Raw genomic sequence first — 16,787 nt, forward strand, 5'->3', positions numbered from 1 at the left:
TGACTACAGCAACAGTCCTTGACTCTTGTAATAATTCAGGTGATAATGCAGCTCTGTTTATTACAAACAGTAGGGAAAGAAAAAACAGTACCTAAATTTAAAATTACTTGAGTTTTAGTTCTGAGGCATTATTCTGCCACTGTAATTTCTAAATATGTACCAAAAAAAATTAAGGGAACTAGTCTGTATAACATTAGAAGTTAGGACCCAATAATTTTCATAAACCTAGGATGTTGGAACATAGGTGGTGGAGTTAGGAATACCTTTTTTTTTTGCAGGTTCTACCCTGACAAAGAGCTAAATGTCAGTAAAAATTTTGTGCTGACCTAAGACACTTGGAGATAATTTTACTTTTTATTTCTAATGCTATTGATGACACCAAATCACATATCTTTAGTTGGTATATAAGAATCAAACAGTGAAAATATTTAATGAGGCGTCATTCTCTCTACCAGATATACCTCAAGAAACAAACAACTACAGTGGCAGTTAATTTACATTTTTAGAACAAAGAGTGCCTAATTTAATGGTGAGGTTTGATTACTTTGAAGAACTTACTCAAGGTGCACCACTTCTGTGTGATTGTGTGATACTCTGGGGGTGTTGTTTGTTCATCTTTCCTATTTTCTGCACTTTCCACGTTTCTTTCCTTGCCTTAGGTGAGTGGCTTTCAGTCTGAGCATATGGGATCACCTAAATTGACAGAAATTTGCTCTTAGACAAAAAAAAACAGCACGTAGCACCAGAAAAGTTCATATGTAATGAGGAGAGTTCCTAATGGTTTCCAGGCGTGACTTTTCTGAGAAATGGACAACATTAAATATGGTTCAGAATAAGTATTTGTTAGCCATTCATAGATGGAGCAGCTCTTAACCTCCAGTTACTGCATCGCTTCTCCCTCCTAGTATTTCTCCTTCCCAATGACAGATGACAACACTCTGGGTGCTTCCCTCCTTATGCTAGGTGCAGTTCAGCTTAAGGGTTCGCTCCATTCCTAAAGAACTCAAGTCTAACCTTTTCTCTGTGTTTTTTCTGCCCTACCAACTGCAGTAGTTGCCACAGCTTCAGTGGACATTTGAGAGGAGTCCTGAAAATCATGAAGATGGTTGATATTAAATGGGATGGATAATCCAGCAAATCTTTCCTATATTTAAAGTTTGGTTTGTGCTGCACAAGTGTGTTCACATTGGCTGAAAAAATTACAAGTTATAACAGTATGGGAATAGAGTCCTTTAATAAACAATGCTGTGTTCTGCTTTTCATCTCCAAGGTCTCAAGGCTTCAGTCTCAAATACAGAGTTTGTATTTGCTTTTTCTCCAGAAGATTTCCTTTGTAAATTAGGAACTACTGTGTGGGTTTTTCTGCCAATTTCTACATGAACCTGGTACAGACTGTTTGTGTTATTTGCATCACTTAAACAAAGGCCCAGACACTTGTTTGTATCATCAGTTTGATTTTTGTTTCACTGTCTGGAATTTAGTAGCTGGGTCTCATAATACATAAGGTAAGGCAGAACTCTGATCCTCTTCCCTCTGAACTTTCTTAGCTCTGCAGAAGCAATGGGAAGAGTGACAACAGCTGCTCTCAGAAAATAAAGGAGCAAGAAAGTGATCCTTCTCTAGTAAATTTTCAAGGTGAAGTAAGCTGAACTTACCAAGTACAATGTAGAAATTTTAGACTTCCAAGTTTTGTAATATCACTGTGTCAGGAATTTATACCTAAAACACATGTGCAGACTAAGACAGCCAGAATATATGTAAAATAGTAATAATAAATATCTGGGCATTTTTAGGTCAGTGGTCACTTTTGTCCTTCACATAACAGAGGTGCTGTAAGTATTGCAGTGATATGGCCAAAGTTCTACAGACAGAGACTGTGCCTGGAGTTTGGGGCTGTGTTGTTCCCTTGCTGGTCTCACTCTTCCCCACTGGACTTCCTGGTGGGTTTCAAGCTTCTGGCTGACAGAAACTGTGAAGTTCTGACTTGCAGTGTTTCAGTACCACCAGCTTCATGGTTCACTCACTAGAGATTTTCAACTTCCATTGGTTTTTCAACTAGTGTTTTTGTCTCCAGCAATATCAGATAACTGAAAGCAGCAATTTGAAAAAATTAGGTCACTCAGGTTTCTATATATAGCAGCTCTCAGATCTCAAGAAAGCCAGCACAGTCATCTAGCCTGTTTTTAGCTGTCAGTGTTTGTAAATTAATGTTAACAGAGTTGGTGTTAAGTAGAATTTTAAGAACCATCATTTTTTTTTCCTTCTGCTTGTGCTTTCCAGCTTTTTAAATCCTTTTTGGCATTTTTATTTAAATTAAAAATAGTTATCTATGTTTGAGCCCCTCTGCTTCTTTCTTTATACTAATGATGAGTGGAACTTCAGCCAAGGGAATCGTGGCCATCACATTTCTAAGCACCTGACTTGCATTGAAATCAGGCTGGGTTGATGTCAGGTGGGGACAGCTTAAGTGTTCTGTGTGCACCATTTGTCATGACTAAACGTGAGGCTCTCCATATATTGAAGTGCTTGTTTTATCTTTTTCTTCTTTTTTTTTTTTTAATATGAAACCGATTAGTTTTTCTTAGCAGAATGGGATAAATGAGCAGGGGACTGAAGAAAGAATCAATGACTGATAGAGTAGGAAAGGTTGAGTATAAGTGGATGGTAGATATTAGAAGAGTTTATGAAGTTAACTACTTCTGGTTTATATACTTACTCATAACATTGTTTGTTTTCTTACATACAGCAGAAGAGGTAGGACAAGAAATAGTTTTCCCAAAAGATTTATAAATCTAGTTTGATTTTGGTCACTCACACAGAGAAAATACTGGTTTGTTTCTCCTCCAAAGGTGACACCTGAGTGTTCCCAGGTGGAGAAGCAGAGAGCTAAAAGTTGTAGTTTCACTTTGCAGAGAAGTACTGGAACAAGTTACCCTTATGTGAGAGTTAGAGCCATCCTCTCATCCCACTGGCCTGATGATGGTGTAAAACCTAGAATTTTCCTTTGTACCATAGGATCATTGTGTGAAGTAGAAAGGGCTCACTGATCTACTTTGTTCACATTCTTGTTATTTTATGCTTCTGGTTGAAAAAAATAATGCTTCCCATATGCATAGAGAAATACAGTTTGCACTCAGAGAGGGCAGAATGGAGAATGTACTTGAGAATCTCTTAATGCTTTTATTCAGCTGTGGACTTCTTAATTCATTTCTCCACATATACTGTTTTCACTCACAAGTGACTGAAATAAAGGAAGGAAGGGTTCTAAAGCAGTAGCTGTGTACATGTCTGTGTCTCAGCCCCATAGCTGCACCTTGGGGTTCAGGGCAGTTCCCAGCCTCTCACACATGTGGAGAATGGCATCATTAGCTGTATTCCCTAAGCACCTCTGGCTGTGGAAAGTAATTAGTATTAAAAAATTGGAGATTTGTAGTTAAAATGTACTTATTATCAAAAGTGTTGTTACAAAGATGCAGGTGGTCACCCTTAAAAGTGTCTAAATGCTTATGTGGCACTAAAGGATGCTCAAAGCCTACTGTTGCAAGTGTACCCTTTTTTATTTCTGCTTATTACTGACTCTGCATTTGGATTCTTTCCAGTGTTATTCCTGGATCTTTGCATTTGGTGCAATGTGAACTTGTAACCTGAGCACAAAATTATAGATGTTTAATTTTAAGCTGTATAAACTTCTGATTTTTTGCACAGATTAGTGCTCTTAACTTTTTTCTTTCTATTTCATGAGCTGGTTGTGCCAACATGCTGTTTGTTGCTGGTGTAGAAGGTCAGCCTGGCATTTCCAGATCAGTCTGCCTTGTCTCTTTTCTCAAGCATGGTGACCACTGTGGTCTCTTAAGTGAAAATTCATGTGGCAGGCAAACACCTCATATGGTGTATTGTCACTAAAACGTGTCTTGGGAGTGTTCATTGGAGTGGGTACCAGCACACAGTAATTTCTCACCTCCTGTGCAACCTTCCTTTGAAAAGTAGCTGGTCTTTCTTGCATTAGTAGTTCACAGCATTTACCTAATAGCCTGTAACTGTTATACATTATCTCCCTTGTCAGTGGGCAGATTAGTTTTTAATCACTGAATGAAGTCTTTCATACTTTGTAGAATTATTGTTTTAATCCATAGGTTAAAAACATAGAAAATCCACACAAAACTAGAAGATGGTAGCTTCCACAATACAGCTTCTGCACTTGTATCCAGGAGGAGCTTTCTCTCATGGTATATCATTAAATTTCTCTCTTTCAGGCCACTGTCATGAGAAAAATCCAGATGGCAATTATGGCAAGGAGAAATACTTTGATGACCACTATGAGTCAGCTACAGCAGTGACAGAAGGACACTCTGAAGGAGGTACAGAAGATCCAGAAGTCCTTACTCAGAGTTCAGCAAGGGATCCCTCCTTCTTGAGACTGGAAAGTAAGTCAGCCTTACAAAATCAGTTCTGGCCAATAAAATTGTTTCTAGATTTTTCAGAAGGGCTGTCTGTTTTCCACTGAGAAGCTGTGTTTTCCCCTCTCTGTCCATAAAGTAGTAAGTAACCATAAACTAGTTTCATTCTTTTAACCATTCTTCTGCAAGCACAACAGGGCTGCTTATTTGTGATGGGGAGATGTTCATTGTCTAGTTCTCTCTTTGTGTAGTGACTAGTCAGTGATACTTGGCTTGTGCAAGGGGAAAAGTTAGATCACAGAAAAAAATATTCTTTTTCTACAATTTGTGAAAGCACAGGGAAAATAATTTTTGAAGTTTTTTATGGTTTTCCCTCTTAGACACAGTCACTGCAGAAAGCAATGGTTCAGAAGGAGTGGAGGGTTTAGAAGATGATCAGATGTCTGAAGAGATGCTGGCTTTGGTGGATGAGTTTGAAAATTCTTGGCCTCAGGAAGCTTTTGAAGGGGCACTGGAGGTAAAAGGTCGTCGGATGGACTTGCAGGGAATCCGGGTCCTGAAGAAGGGATCTCAGGATGGACTAGCTAGCTCCTGTTTTGGGGACTGTGGTGACGATGATGAAGCTGAATGGGTAAGTTTGAGTTAGTTTACCTAAGTCTTGTACTAAATGTTGTGGACAAGGGAAAGATGAAGACAGTTCAAGGGATTTAGTACTGGGCGATACAGATCTATGAACTTCTCCTGTGAGCCTAAAAGAGTCGTCGATGGCCAATGTGAAATGAACAAGTAGTTTCAATCCATCACCAACTTCTTGATCACAGTTAAAAATAAAAAAATATTTTAACCAAAAGTTCTAGTTAGCATGAAAACACAGGAATCCCTCTTGTCATTGTGTTGCCAATCAAATATATTACGAAAAATGCCTTTTAGTTCTTCAGCAGTTAAATTGATTTTCTCTTGTGTTGGAGGTCAGAAGTTGCATACTTGGTTTGCATGGTGTGATGCAGTGAAAGGGAAGCTTTGAGAATGAGTTGAGATGGGGAGGAAAAGAGAGAGACAAAGATCTCATCTGTAACATCTTTGGGCTAAAACAAGTAGTGCATTGGACTAAAACAAGTAGTGCAAAACAGTCATGGTGTTTCCTACTGTTAACCTTGCTAATATTGTTCTTTTGGTAGATCACTTTTCAGGTCAAACGTTTAAAGAAACCAAAAGTTGAAAGCTTGGATCTTCAGGAGCCAGTTGGAAGAAATGTGGAAGAAGGGACTAATGCAGAAAATGAAAACTTTTACCAAACTGCTCTAGAGATCAGTGGACCAAAGATACCTTCTCCTGGGCCAATAGGTAACCTGCAACTTCTAGAGATAGTTAATCATTTACAGCTTTTGTATTACTATGATTTATTTCCTTTGCAGCCTTTATGTTACACTGGTTTATTACTGAAAATAAGCATCACAAAAACTACATAGTGTAATGTCCCTTCTAGATGAGTACCTGGAAAACCAAGAAATCTCTTCCATCAGCACCTTCTTGATGAAGTGAAGCCTAACTTTATGTGTTGAATGAAAACTTTCTGGTTAATTTCCAAAACTTCTGGGGGGATGAGGTGGTGAGAGTGAAGAATGAAAGAGGTAGATATTGTAAGTAGAAGTTGTAAAAGAGAGAGGGGACTTTGGTGATCTCTTTTCATAAACTTAATGAGCAGAGAAGTTAGTTTATCAGGATGCAGAATAAGACTTCTGATTTCTGGCTAAGCAGAAGACATACAACTCAAAGAGAAAGAGCTGAAAGCTTAGTCTAATAAAAATTAAGTAAATAAAAATCAAGTGTTCTGCTATAATTGTTCAGTGATATTATAAGAGAAAACTTAGAACTGTCTTCCAAAACAGTGTGGCCATGGAAGAGAAGGGTTTTGCACCAATACAGGTGAGATTTTGAGAGGTAGATGGAGTTTTTGCTAGTTGAATAAGAGGAATCGGAGGATAATCTGTTAATATAGTGCCAGAGAATAAAACCCAAGTAATTGACCCCTTTACTACTTGTCTTAACCTTTCAATGGAGCTAAAATCTTAATATTGTGGGGCTGATGTGTATGCAAAGTTCTACAGTGCATCTTAGTTCTTGACAATTTGATGACCTGGAAAGTGATTTCACATTTTGAAGGCTTTTACATTAAATCTTTAACAACCTCCTTTTTTAGCAACTGACAAATGTAGGTTATTGAATTAAATATTTAAATGGGGGGGAAGGAATACATGCAAACAGACTTTCTTTTGTGAGTAGTACACACCTGTCCTTTCCTCAATGTATATCTTCTTTCCCTCTGGTTACTTCTGTGGCTTTATTACATAGCATCCCTCAATTGTAAAGTAATCTTCCCAACATTCCTGTGAGGCAGGGTCTGCTGGCATCCTCTTTGCAAGAGCTAAATCATCAAAATTTAAGTAACAAATTGAAGATCACCTAGGGAGTTCTTGGTAGAACAGAGGAATGATGGTATCTGTCTTGTGTTTCACTCCTTCCCAGACTACTGAACTGTGTCTGTAGCATTTCCATATCTCTTTATGTCCTTTCCCATTCACGCCAGTAGGAACATGCAGTCGGATAGTTCACAGTGGTGGTAATGGGAGCTGATAATTTTCCTTTGAAATTTCTCTTTGTATCTCGAAATTAATTTCTTTTTTATCACAATATTTTCTAAAATTCATGGTATTGCAGACTTCTTCATTATTTGCAAAATATGCTAAAGTGGTTTACTGTAACTTGGATGAGAAATAGGCGTTGCATCCAAATGGGCAAAATTTCACGTAACTGGAAATAAATACTGAAATATTCTCTATGTAGCTGATGCGATAGACTGGCATGTTGTTAAACTTGGCTTCCCACTGTGCAAATCTGCTGCTATAGTGAATTTTTCTTATGTTCCAAATAGTTTGGATGTTTCTGATACCAGAGGAAAATGTTTCCTAACATTTAACACAGGCCACTTTCCTAGGACTTGATATAGTATCTACCAAATTTGGGGGAAAGATTTCAGTAGGCTTTAGTTCAGATGTGAAGATCAGGTTCATGTTTCTCTCAGGATTCTGTTAGTTAACATAAAGCAAGTTATTTAACCTTTCCCTGCCTTGCTTTGCTTCTCTGCAAAGTGGGAGAGCTAAAGTGTAATTGTTAAATAGTCTCAGGAAGGTTTCCATCTTGAGTGTAAGAACATGGTAAAAGCCACTGACTGTCTTAAACAATACTCATTGAACAGTATTGGCAGGTTTTTTTGCCTGGAATTGTCAACAGATAAATAAGTCAACTTTTACTAGTTTTTAACTGTAGCTGTAGAACATTAATGATGACTCACACATTTGGTTTAAGGACATTTAGGTAGTAACGTTACCTGTAAACAAGATTGGCAATTGTTCTTAATCTGTACTTTTGGAAAAAGTGTAATGAAACAGGTTTGAAACTTCATCTCCTCATCTGTCTTGTGCACAGTCTGGTTCTGTCTGTGCATGCCAGCAGTCCTATTCAGTCCATGTAGATTCAGGAACGTTCTTAAAGAAATGTCTCTGCAAGACAGTAACTTTTATAATGTAGGGGATGTATCCACTGGCATAGAGTATTTTAAGAGTCATTGTACTGAAGTAGAATGTCTTTCTCCTTCCAGAAAGTTTCTTCTATTTTTGTTTTATTTTCTCAAGGAAAAAGGCATGACTACCGTAGCCTTGGCTGGCCAAGTCCTGATGAATGCCTGAAACTCCGCAGGGTAGAGCTTACAACTGTAGCCAGCACGTGGCTTGCTGTTTCTGCTAAAAACATTGAGTGAGTATCTTGGATATGAGCCCTAAGTAAGTTACTTACACAAAGCAGGACAGTTACTTGGTCTTCAGTGTGTGTAAACTGAAGATTTTATGTTAGTAAGAAAAAACTTCCAGGATTTCTAAGAAGTTTGAAAGCATTATGTGGAATTTCATTAATTAGTCTTGAAAAGTGCAAGTGCAGATGAAAGATCCCATTTCTCTTGTTTCTTGAGCTACTCAGATGAGATTCTGCCAGGTTCTGGGCAGTTTACTTTCACTAGAGAGCTTTCTAATGACTATTCTGTTCTTTTAACTAATTTGACTTGTTTTATGACATTTGTAGCATTACAGAACACATTGATTTTGCCACACAGCTGCAGGAACCAGCCATGGAGCCCCTTTGTAACCCAAACCTCCCAGCCAGTATGCATACTTTGGACCACCTGCAAGGTGTCTCTAGTCGGGCCAGCTTGCATTACACTGGAGAAAGTCAGCTGAAAGAGGTATGCCAGAGCTGAAGACTGTCACACAAAAGTGGCCATACTGTGGCAGATTGAAGGTGCATTTAGCTCAATGCCTTGTCTCCAGAGGTGACTTTCAGTGAGTGAATGCCTGGATAAAACTCTAAGAACAGTGCAGCATGAAATTTTACCAGAATGCCTTCCCAGCCATCTACAGTCTGCCCTGAGGGAAATCCTAAAACACCATTAGTGTCTCTGTATTTGTAGCTCTTTGTGAATGTTAGTGAAGGTAAAGTCCAACTCAGCATATTCAGAATTTCTAGTGTTCTTAGTATTCAGTGCCGTGGAGTTATAGCACTGTGTTATATAGATGGTATCAGCTCAAGATAGACAGTTGTGTTTAGGTTGAAGCAGGTTACAGCATTTGTAAAAATGCCAGGCAAAAAGCAACCAATGAGCAAGGCGACATCTCTTACCAGGTTCCAGCCTCTAAGTACTTGTACTTCCTATTCCACAGGTCCTACAGAATCTTGGCAAAGACCACTACTCACCACAGTCACTAGAACAAGTTGGTACTCGAATAGCCAAAGCTCTGGAAAAGGTATGTGTAAAGGAGAAGATGAGAAGTCTGGGCTTACTGCTCATGAGTGGCATAGTGGTCAATCCGGTCTCCAATCGTTTGTCTGAAATCCTGCTCAAGGAATGCATTAGTACTTGGACTAGGGATTTGTGTCTATTTAGCATCTGTAATGCCCTCACAGGTATTTTGTGGAGGTATATCCTATGCTTATACCATCAAGTGTCTTCTGCATCTCTCTGCTGAAACCTAAGCTTGTCAAATGTCCCAGTGTTTCCTGTGCCCTGTAGTGAGCAGCATTGCTGATTATTGATTTATTAAACTATTTCAACAGATCTCAGCTCTCTTCTTTCTCTTTATGCTACATTGATTTGGAGCTTATGGAGAGTGGAGTTAAGCCGTGTCTCCCCTCTCCAGTAACACTCCTGGCATGCTGCTGTCAGACAGCTCAAAGGGGCTTCCTGTTTCAGCCTGCTGCTTCTTCCTGGTGCAGTGTTGGCCTGGTGAAGTGTCAGATGTGTTCAGGCAGAGGTGTGGTACCATGTGCAAGCCTGCACTTCTGGTTCTCCTCAGAGAAACCCAAGCTTCCTAGCTGAAGGACCTCAGCTGTGAGCCCTAGGATGTCAGGGATTGCTATTCTATATTTACAACTAGTAGGGACAATATCCCAAACTACTATGGAAAAGAGAGCTCAATGAAAAGTTTGGTGCCCCTAGCCTGTTGGACCTAAAACTGTCAGAGATACTTGCTGTGCTTTGAAATTATTACCAATATAGCTTTGTCCGTCCCCTGAAAGTAAAGACATTACTCTTATACTCATGTTACAAGAGTTAGATTTTTGTTCACTTTAGATGTATACTAGTTTTTTTGCTTAGATGTTAGTTTCCCCTACAGACACCAAGATTTATCCAAATAAGCTGAATATTTAGTGCAGAGATTAGAAACAGAATTCTCAGTATTTTCCTTTGTAATGCAGGGCATGGGAGTCAGCCAGATAGAGACTGGGCTTTGGCAGGCTTCTGGACTGAGCCGCATCCCAGGGCATCCTTTCTCTTTCCAGTGACTGCAGGGAGCCTACAGGTCCAATCAGCTAATTTAGCGAAGTTTTTTCCTTCATGTTGGGTAATGTGTGTGCACATATAGATGCTCAGCATCAGAGAGCTGTTAGAAGCTGTTGTGGCTGCTGAAACTGTTGCTGTTGAAAGCTATTGAACTGCTGTTCTGTTCCTATGGAAGTGATGTTGAACTTGGAATTTGTTTCATTTGGCAGTCTCATTTACCTTGCTGTTGCATATATGTTGTCAGAAACTTTTTGCTGCTTTAAAATAGTTTAATGCTCTTTTAAAGTGTAACATCCTCTACCTCAGTATATCAAATAAATTGGAAGAGCGAAAGGTAGGAAGAGTATTCGCTACCAGTGTTTACATGACAGTTTTTTGTGTTTTTCTTTTGCCAGAATCAGACTTCATGGGTCCTCTCTAGCATGGCAGCTCTTTACTGGAGGGTGAAAGGCCAAGGAAAGAAGGCAATAGACTGTTTACGGCAAGCATTGCACTATGCACCCCATCACATGAAGGTGTGTACACTTGTGTGCCCACTCCTCAGGTGAAAGAATGTTTTCCTTTCACAGACTATTGTGAAGGCCAACACTATAGCAGGTGTCTGTAATGTATTAGATACTAGCTAGTTGAGGTGAAACAAAGATTTTCACCATTTGTTTAGTATGGACTTAAAAAAAAAGATAACTGCAGAAAGGGTTCAGTGGAATTGCCTGCAGTTCAGTGGATGTGACATCTGCTCTGGGCATCCCAGACTTGAACTTCCTCCTGTTAGTTAGGACTTTGAGTCTTCATCAGCCATTGTCTGGACAAGTCTAACCCAAGATGTGGGTGTATGTTTTCTGATTGTGCTTTTAGAGAAGGGAGTATCTCTTCTGGTTGTGCTTTTAGGGAGGGTGGGAGGTGATTATCTAAAGGAATTACTTAAGTGCTTGAATCTTAAGCAGTTGGGCTGTGAATCTCAGTTGTACACTCATCCTTGATTTTGTGCAGCAGTTCCTTGCTCCCAAAAAAAGGCAGTACTTTGGACACAGTCTTCTCTTCAGTGTTTCAGCTGGCTGAAGTGCTCTGTACCCTTTACCTTGGCAAGTGCCGTGCTGAGCATTGTAATGTCTGTTCTTAAACACCAAGCTCCCTCTTGCAAACTGATAAATGTAATATAGGCTCCTTACTCAACATAGCAGATTTTTCTTTTTGACCTGGGCAACAAATTGTACAGCCTGGAAAAATGTAAATTCCACTGGAATCTTGGTCTTCAGCCTTTCTCTGAAAATTGCCAGACGAAGTAGTTCATGTTTTCAGGATATTATTAGGAAGATTTAGCCATTAAGAGCAAAGATGCCTCAACTAAGAAATGCACATCCCCACTGCATATCCTTTGTATATTTCCTATAATGCTATTTATTTGCATTATCCATTTAAAACAAGGTTGGAACCAAGACCTAACACATCCAGCCTTTGCTTATTTTCCTGTCTTTCCATGTAATTGGTTCCTCAGGAAAGGAGTCCTTAGCTGTGTGATTTGTCAGGGTCAGACTATGGATTGGAAACTACAGTTTTTCAAAATTATGGTGAAGTAGTGCTTTTTTCTAGAAGTATGATATAATGTTGCTTGAGACAGTATGACTCTCCGACGTTGTGCCTTGGTTTTGTCCTCCATATTGAAGCTGCCCCCAGAGAAAACTCTGGATCTTGTTTGTAAAGATAGAGCTGCAACTTTTAATTCAGTGCTAACTCTGAGTAAAAGCTATTTTGTGTATTTTGGTTTATCCCCCTCTTTGTTTTTATGCACTTTGGCTACTTTCTCTTGACTTTTTTCATGAAAATAAAAGGTAATTAATTTTCCTGTGAACTTCTCTTGTGATCCTGACTTCCATAATATCTGCTTTTCAAATATGAATAACTTGCACAGCACAGGTATTCCTTGACATGTGAAGGCCAAGGAAATGGGGATCACATACATCCAGAACTTTTTATTGTCGTGATTTTACCCTATTTTTTATTGAAGGCACTTAAGCCTTGGTACTAAGCGGTATTTTGGAGATTTGAGGCCCAGCTCCCAGAGAGTTTGTTCTATCTGCCAGGGCTCTACAGTTTTTTCAGTCAGACAAGGTCACAGTCTGGAAATCCAGGAAATAAAGAACATACCATCCATGTCTAGCTGAGAAAATTTTATTTATAGCTATTACTCAGCATCAGAATAACAATTCTTATGGCAGAGGCAGGACAAAAAATGATGCATCTGTTGCACTAATGGTTAGACCATGTTTTCTTCCCTGCTGTCCCCTTTGTTCATATTCCCTTTTATGCAAGAGCTGAAGGAGAGTATTCAAACAAAACCGTTTCTCTTGTCTCTAAAGAGTGCACCTCATCTTTGGAGAGAAAAATAGTCTAAGAGCTTCTAAAAAGTAAATGTACTTTCACTTAAGTGAGTTAATTGTTGACTTTTTTCTGTCCAAGAGTAATAATTGTCACTATTGTGAGTGGATGTGAGGTTTTTTTGTATGTAACTCAGGCTCAAATGTAGTTTTGTATTAAAATAGGTCTGGATCATTATTCTCAACATCAAAAGAGAGGGAAGTGGGTAGGAACCAGATGAGTGTGGTTTGGTGGTGGATTCTTCTGTTTGTCTTGCTGTTCCTGAGACAATTGCAATGGAAAGAAACTGTTTGTTTCTTGCTCTTCTCTTACAGGATGTACCACTAATAAGCCTAGCAAACATCTTCCACAATGCCAGACTCTGGAATGATGCCATCATTGTGGCTACCATGGCAGTGGAAATAGCGCCGCACTTTGTGGTGAATCATTTCACTCTGGCCAATGTCTATGTAGCAATGGTGAGTGTGCTGTTGCCCAGGTATGGCTGTCTTTGGGACACTATTTACATGTATGTAAAGTCTTATTCTCACAAATCATTTTGAAGGAGCAATGTTCAAGAAATTTGGTATGATCATCAAGAATTAGTATCTTTAGAAAGACAAAACTTTTACTACTTATTTTACCCCTATTTGTCATTTAATACTTTAAGGCCAACATTTTTATAAGCTGGCTTAAGAATGCTGTGTGCCAAGCTTTGTAAAGACAGTAGCAAACAATTGGTAATTTGGGTTGTCCACTCATCTAAATACAGGATATTTTTATCATACTGGAAAATTAGTGATGAATTTGGTCTTGAAGAGCTAAGCTTGGAATAAGTAAAACCCAACACTCAGTTGTGGTGAACAAACACAAGGGAAGTTCATTTTCAATATCTGGATTCTTAATGCCCAATATAATTTTCAGATTGAACTCAAATTTCTTTATACTGTCTATATATACTATTAAAATACACCTTTTAAAAAAATCAAGATTTAAAACTCACCTTAATCGAGTTAGTCTTTATGATATGGCCAGAAATTCATATTATCTCTACTTCATAGCTAAAGTTACTGAGAAAAGGAACTTAAAAAAAAAAAAAATAAGTGATGAAACTGACTGAAAGCCCCAGAATGGTTTGGGTCTTTTCTCCTCTCATTTTCCTCTAATACACTATTGGATGTTGGCATGCTTTCCTAGTTAATAAAAAAGCAGGGTGGCATAGGTAATGAGATTTCAGCTATACAAAAATAGATGCTATTTCCACATGAATGCTTCTAGCTACCAGCCTGGAGTCCAGTTTATCAAGTGAAATTGTTTAGCTATTGTATGCACTCTAGGTTTTGGGGGGGTTTTGTTCAGGTTTACTCTTTTTATTGAGTAATCTTTTAAAAATGATTTCAAGTTATTTCTAAAAATGTTAGCTTTTCAGAAAATGTGATGGTTTTGTATTGTCCATGATTTTAAAGCTTTGATCTACTCAAATTCTGACTGAAATCTGTTTTTAGAAGTTACTTTCACAGCAAGAATACAGAGGTGTAATATTAAAAAGAAAATGCGAGAACATTGGTCAATAATTCTGAGCAATGACTTGACTCCTTTCCATGGATTATGCAGAATTGAGTCATTAGCCCAAGAAAATATCAGTTATTTGTGGGAGAAGGAAAAAAATCCTAAATCACAAGGATTGGTTTTGTTACTTTTGTGCATATCATGCTGCACAACTGGTTGGGATGGGAAAGGCATAGAAAATGTGTTCACTGTTTTTAGAATCTGACTCTTTGCACTCTGGTTTCTTTCTCCACAGGAGGAGTTTGAAAAGGCCATGAAATGGTATGAGTCAACATTAAAGCTTCAGCCGGAGTTTGCCCCAGCCAAGAACCGAATCCGCACCATTCAGTGTCATTTACTTCTGAAAAAAGAGCGACGGTCTCCTTAGAGATCAGCATCTTTCTGTTTTTTAAAAATGTCGTTATTCTCTATTCTGCTCTTAAGTGTGCTGAGATAAATTGATGAATTGAAATTTTTAACAAGACTGTTAAAAAGAGATGGGATTTGGATCAAGGGTTCTTTTATTATTTTTTTGTCAAATAGAGGAGCATCTTTGGAAAATATATTTCACAGACCGTAATTTTAAAACATCCGTGTAAATATTAAACCAAGAAACTTCCATGAGTCCATGACCACCTGTAACAGGACCTAGGCACTGTTAGTTTTTCTGTAATGCTCAGATTGGCATCAGCATCCAAAATAACTAGCTTCATGTCTTATAATCTAAGCCACTGGAAATGCAAAGCACACAACCATACCAAATAGTAAGAAGAGATAATCAGCAATTCATCCATGTGAAACTCATGCTTTGTCCAGTCTTGTTCACTCCATACCACATTACCTGCTTTTTTGGAAGGAGAGGAACAGACTTTTAAATATTTATTTAAAAACATGAGAAACATGAAGCATTTTTGGAATTCTTCGTTTCTGTTGGGGAATGAGGAGGAGGTAACAGCAGGACCCTAAAGTCAAAGTAGTTTTTAATCATACTAGCAGGAGAAAAAAAAAATTGGTAAAAACCCCAATAAGATGTTTTTATATTTGTCTGTATATTCATAGCCCTCTGCCTCCCTGAGTGGTTGATTTACTAATTCTTTGTTCACTGTATTTCTAGCCGTTTTGGAATGAGGTGCGAGTTTATGCTCACCCTGAGCCATACTTTCAGCTGCCAAGGAGGAGGAGAGGGACATGGTGTCAAGGTATCAACAGCAAAAAAGTCAGGTGGAAGATTTCCAAATCATTCTGTCTTTGGTTGGTGGAGGACATGATTCTCCAGAATCAAAAAGGGCACATGCTTGAAATAAAATAAATTGTTTATGAACAACTCACATCTTCTCCTGTACTGTGTATGTGATGCGCCACTCACAAGAGTGCGGGTTAGTCTGGAGGTGCTACAGCCTTTCCCTGGGAGCAGACTGAGCTGGGAGCCAGGAAAGCCTTGGACAGTCCTGAACAGACAATGATTTCCTGCATACCCTTGGAAAATTCCTTGCACCGCTGTGTCTCACTCTGTTTGTGGCAGAAGGAAATAAGGAGAAGTTCACTAACTCAGCTGTCATGTAAGCCACTCTGCAGCTTCTAGTGTTAAACATGCTTCTTTGTGATTCTTTTTAAAGAACTAACAGTGCTTTTGAACTTACTGGGTGTTTTTTCTCCCCCAATATTTTTCCTGTCTGGTTGATGCAAAGTAAGAGTAAGTATGGCAGTGGTAGAAACTGTGACATCAATGTAATTTTGATTATAGTGGAACTTAGTACTTCATAAAAGGATCCTTGAATATTTTCATATAAGACTGAAGATCAGCAGTTCTAATGCAAATTTTACCTCTGTTTTATTGCAAGTAATTTCCATTTATCTAGGAATCCTGAGAGAGGTATGAGCGAGTGCTACTGTTGGGTAGATTTTTATTAAAAGTGTGTGAACCTGTCAAATTTTTGTCAAGAGAGTCAACAGCATGTCAGATTTTATGTTCTTCCCAAGGCTGCTGGAAGGCTGAATGTTGTTGGCTGGAGACAGGCATAACTGTATCTCTGTATGAACTCCAAGAGGAAGATCACTTTGTGAAAGGTCTAATACCACCACTGATCATGAACTGGGATAATGAATTACAAAGATTTCTGACATAGAGCTGTGAAAGGGGAAAATAGCAAGGCAGGTGCAAGTAAATGGAAAGAATTTCCATTTGATGTAGGAAGAAAGAACAAAGGCTTTTCCTTGAGTTAATGTGCAGAGCGGGTGCTTTTATTCAGTTTTGTTAACCAGTCTGCTTCACTTTTATAGTGGTTAATAAGTATTGGGAGTTACTTAAATACATTTGGTAAATCTTCCATTTCATGTACTAGTTTTAAAATGCAGTGTGCAAAAACCTAGCTCGGTACAGACCATGTACCTTACAACATGGTTTCCTAATGTATCACATGGTTAAATCAAGTGGTTGCCATGTGCTGAGCTCTTTTCTACTGCATCTGTCTCACTGCTGTTGGGAGATGCTGATTTAAGTCTAGAGTAAGGCTGGTCCTTAAGAGCCTAAAGCACCAATATATGGAGCACTGGTGGTCATGCCTTTGACAAAAGATTTTTAATTAAAATACACCTTT

General features: G+C 38.6%; 1 protein-coding gene across 2 annotated transcripts in view; it reads left to right on the plus strand.

The window, feature by feature from the left end:
• The window catches only part of TTC17 (tetratricopeptide repeat domain 17), a 54,754-nt gene extending 39,277 nt beyond the window's left edge, over positions 1-15,477 (plus strand). For both annotated transcript variants that reach the window (XM_058806430.1, XM_058806431.1), the window contains exons 17-25: positions 4,254-4,424; positions 4,778-5,028; positions 5,576-5,741; positions 8,090-8,210; positions 8,532-8,691; positions 9,167-9,250; positions 10,683-10,802; positions 12,978-13,121; positions 14,447-15,477. In XM_058806430.1, coding sequence (XP_058662413.1) covers positions 4,254-4,424; positions 4,778-5,028; positions 5,576-5,741; positions 8,090-8,210; positions 8,532-8,691; positions 9,167-9,250; positions 10,683-10,802; positions 12,978-13,121; positions 14,447-14,578 — 1,349 coding nt within the window. In that variant the 3' untranslated portion in view covers positions 14,579-15,477. The remainder of the gene's footprint in view (positions 1-4,253; positions 4,425-4,777; positions 5,029-5,575; positions 5,742-8,089; positions 8,211-8,531; positions 8,692-9,166; positions 9,251-10,682; positions 10,803-12,977; positions 13,122-14,446) is intronic.
• The last annotated feature ends 1,310 nt before the right edge of the window (positions 15,478-16,787 follow it).

This window comes from Ammospiza caudacuta, chromosome 6 (genome assembly GCF_027887145.1).
Source record: "Ammospiza caudacuta isolate bAmmCau1 chromosome 6, bAmmCau1.pri, whole genome shotgun sequence".
NCBI classification, from domain to species: domain Eukaryota; kingdom Metazoa; phylum Chordata; class Aves; order Passeriformes; family Passerellidae; genus Ammospiza; species Ammospiza caudacuta.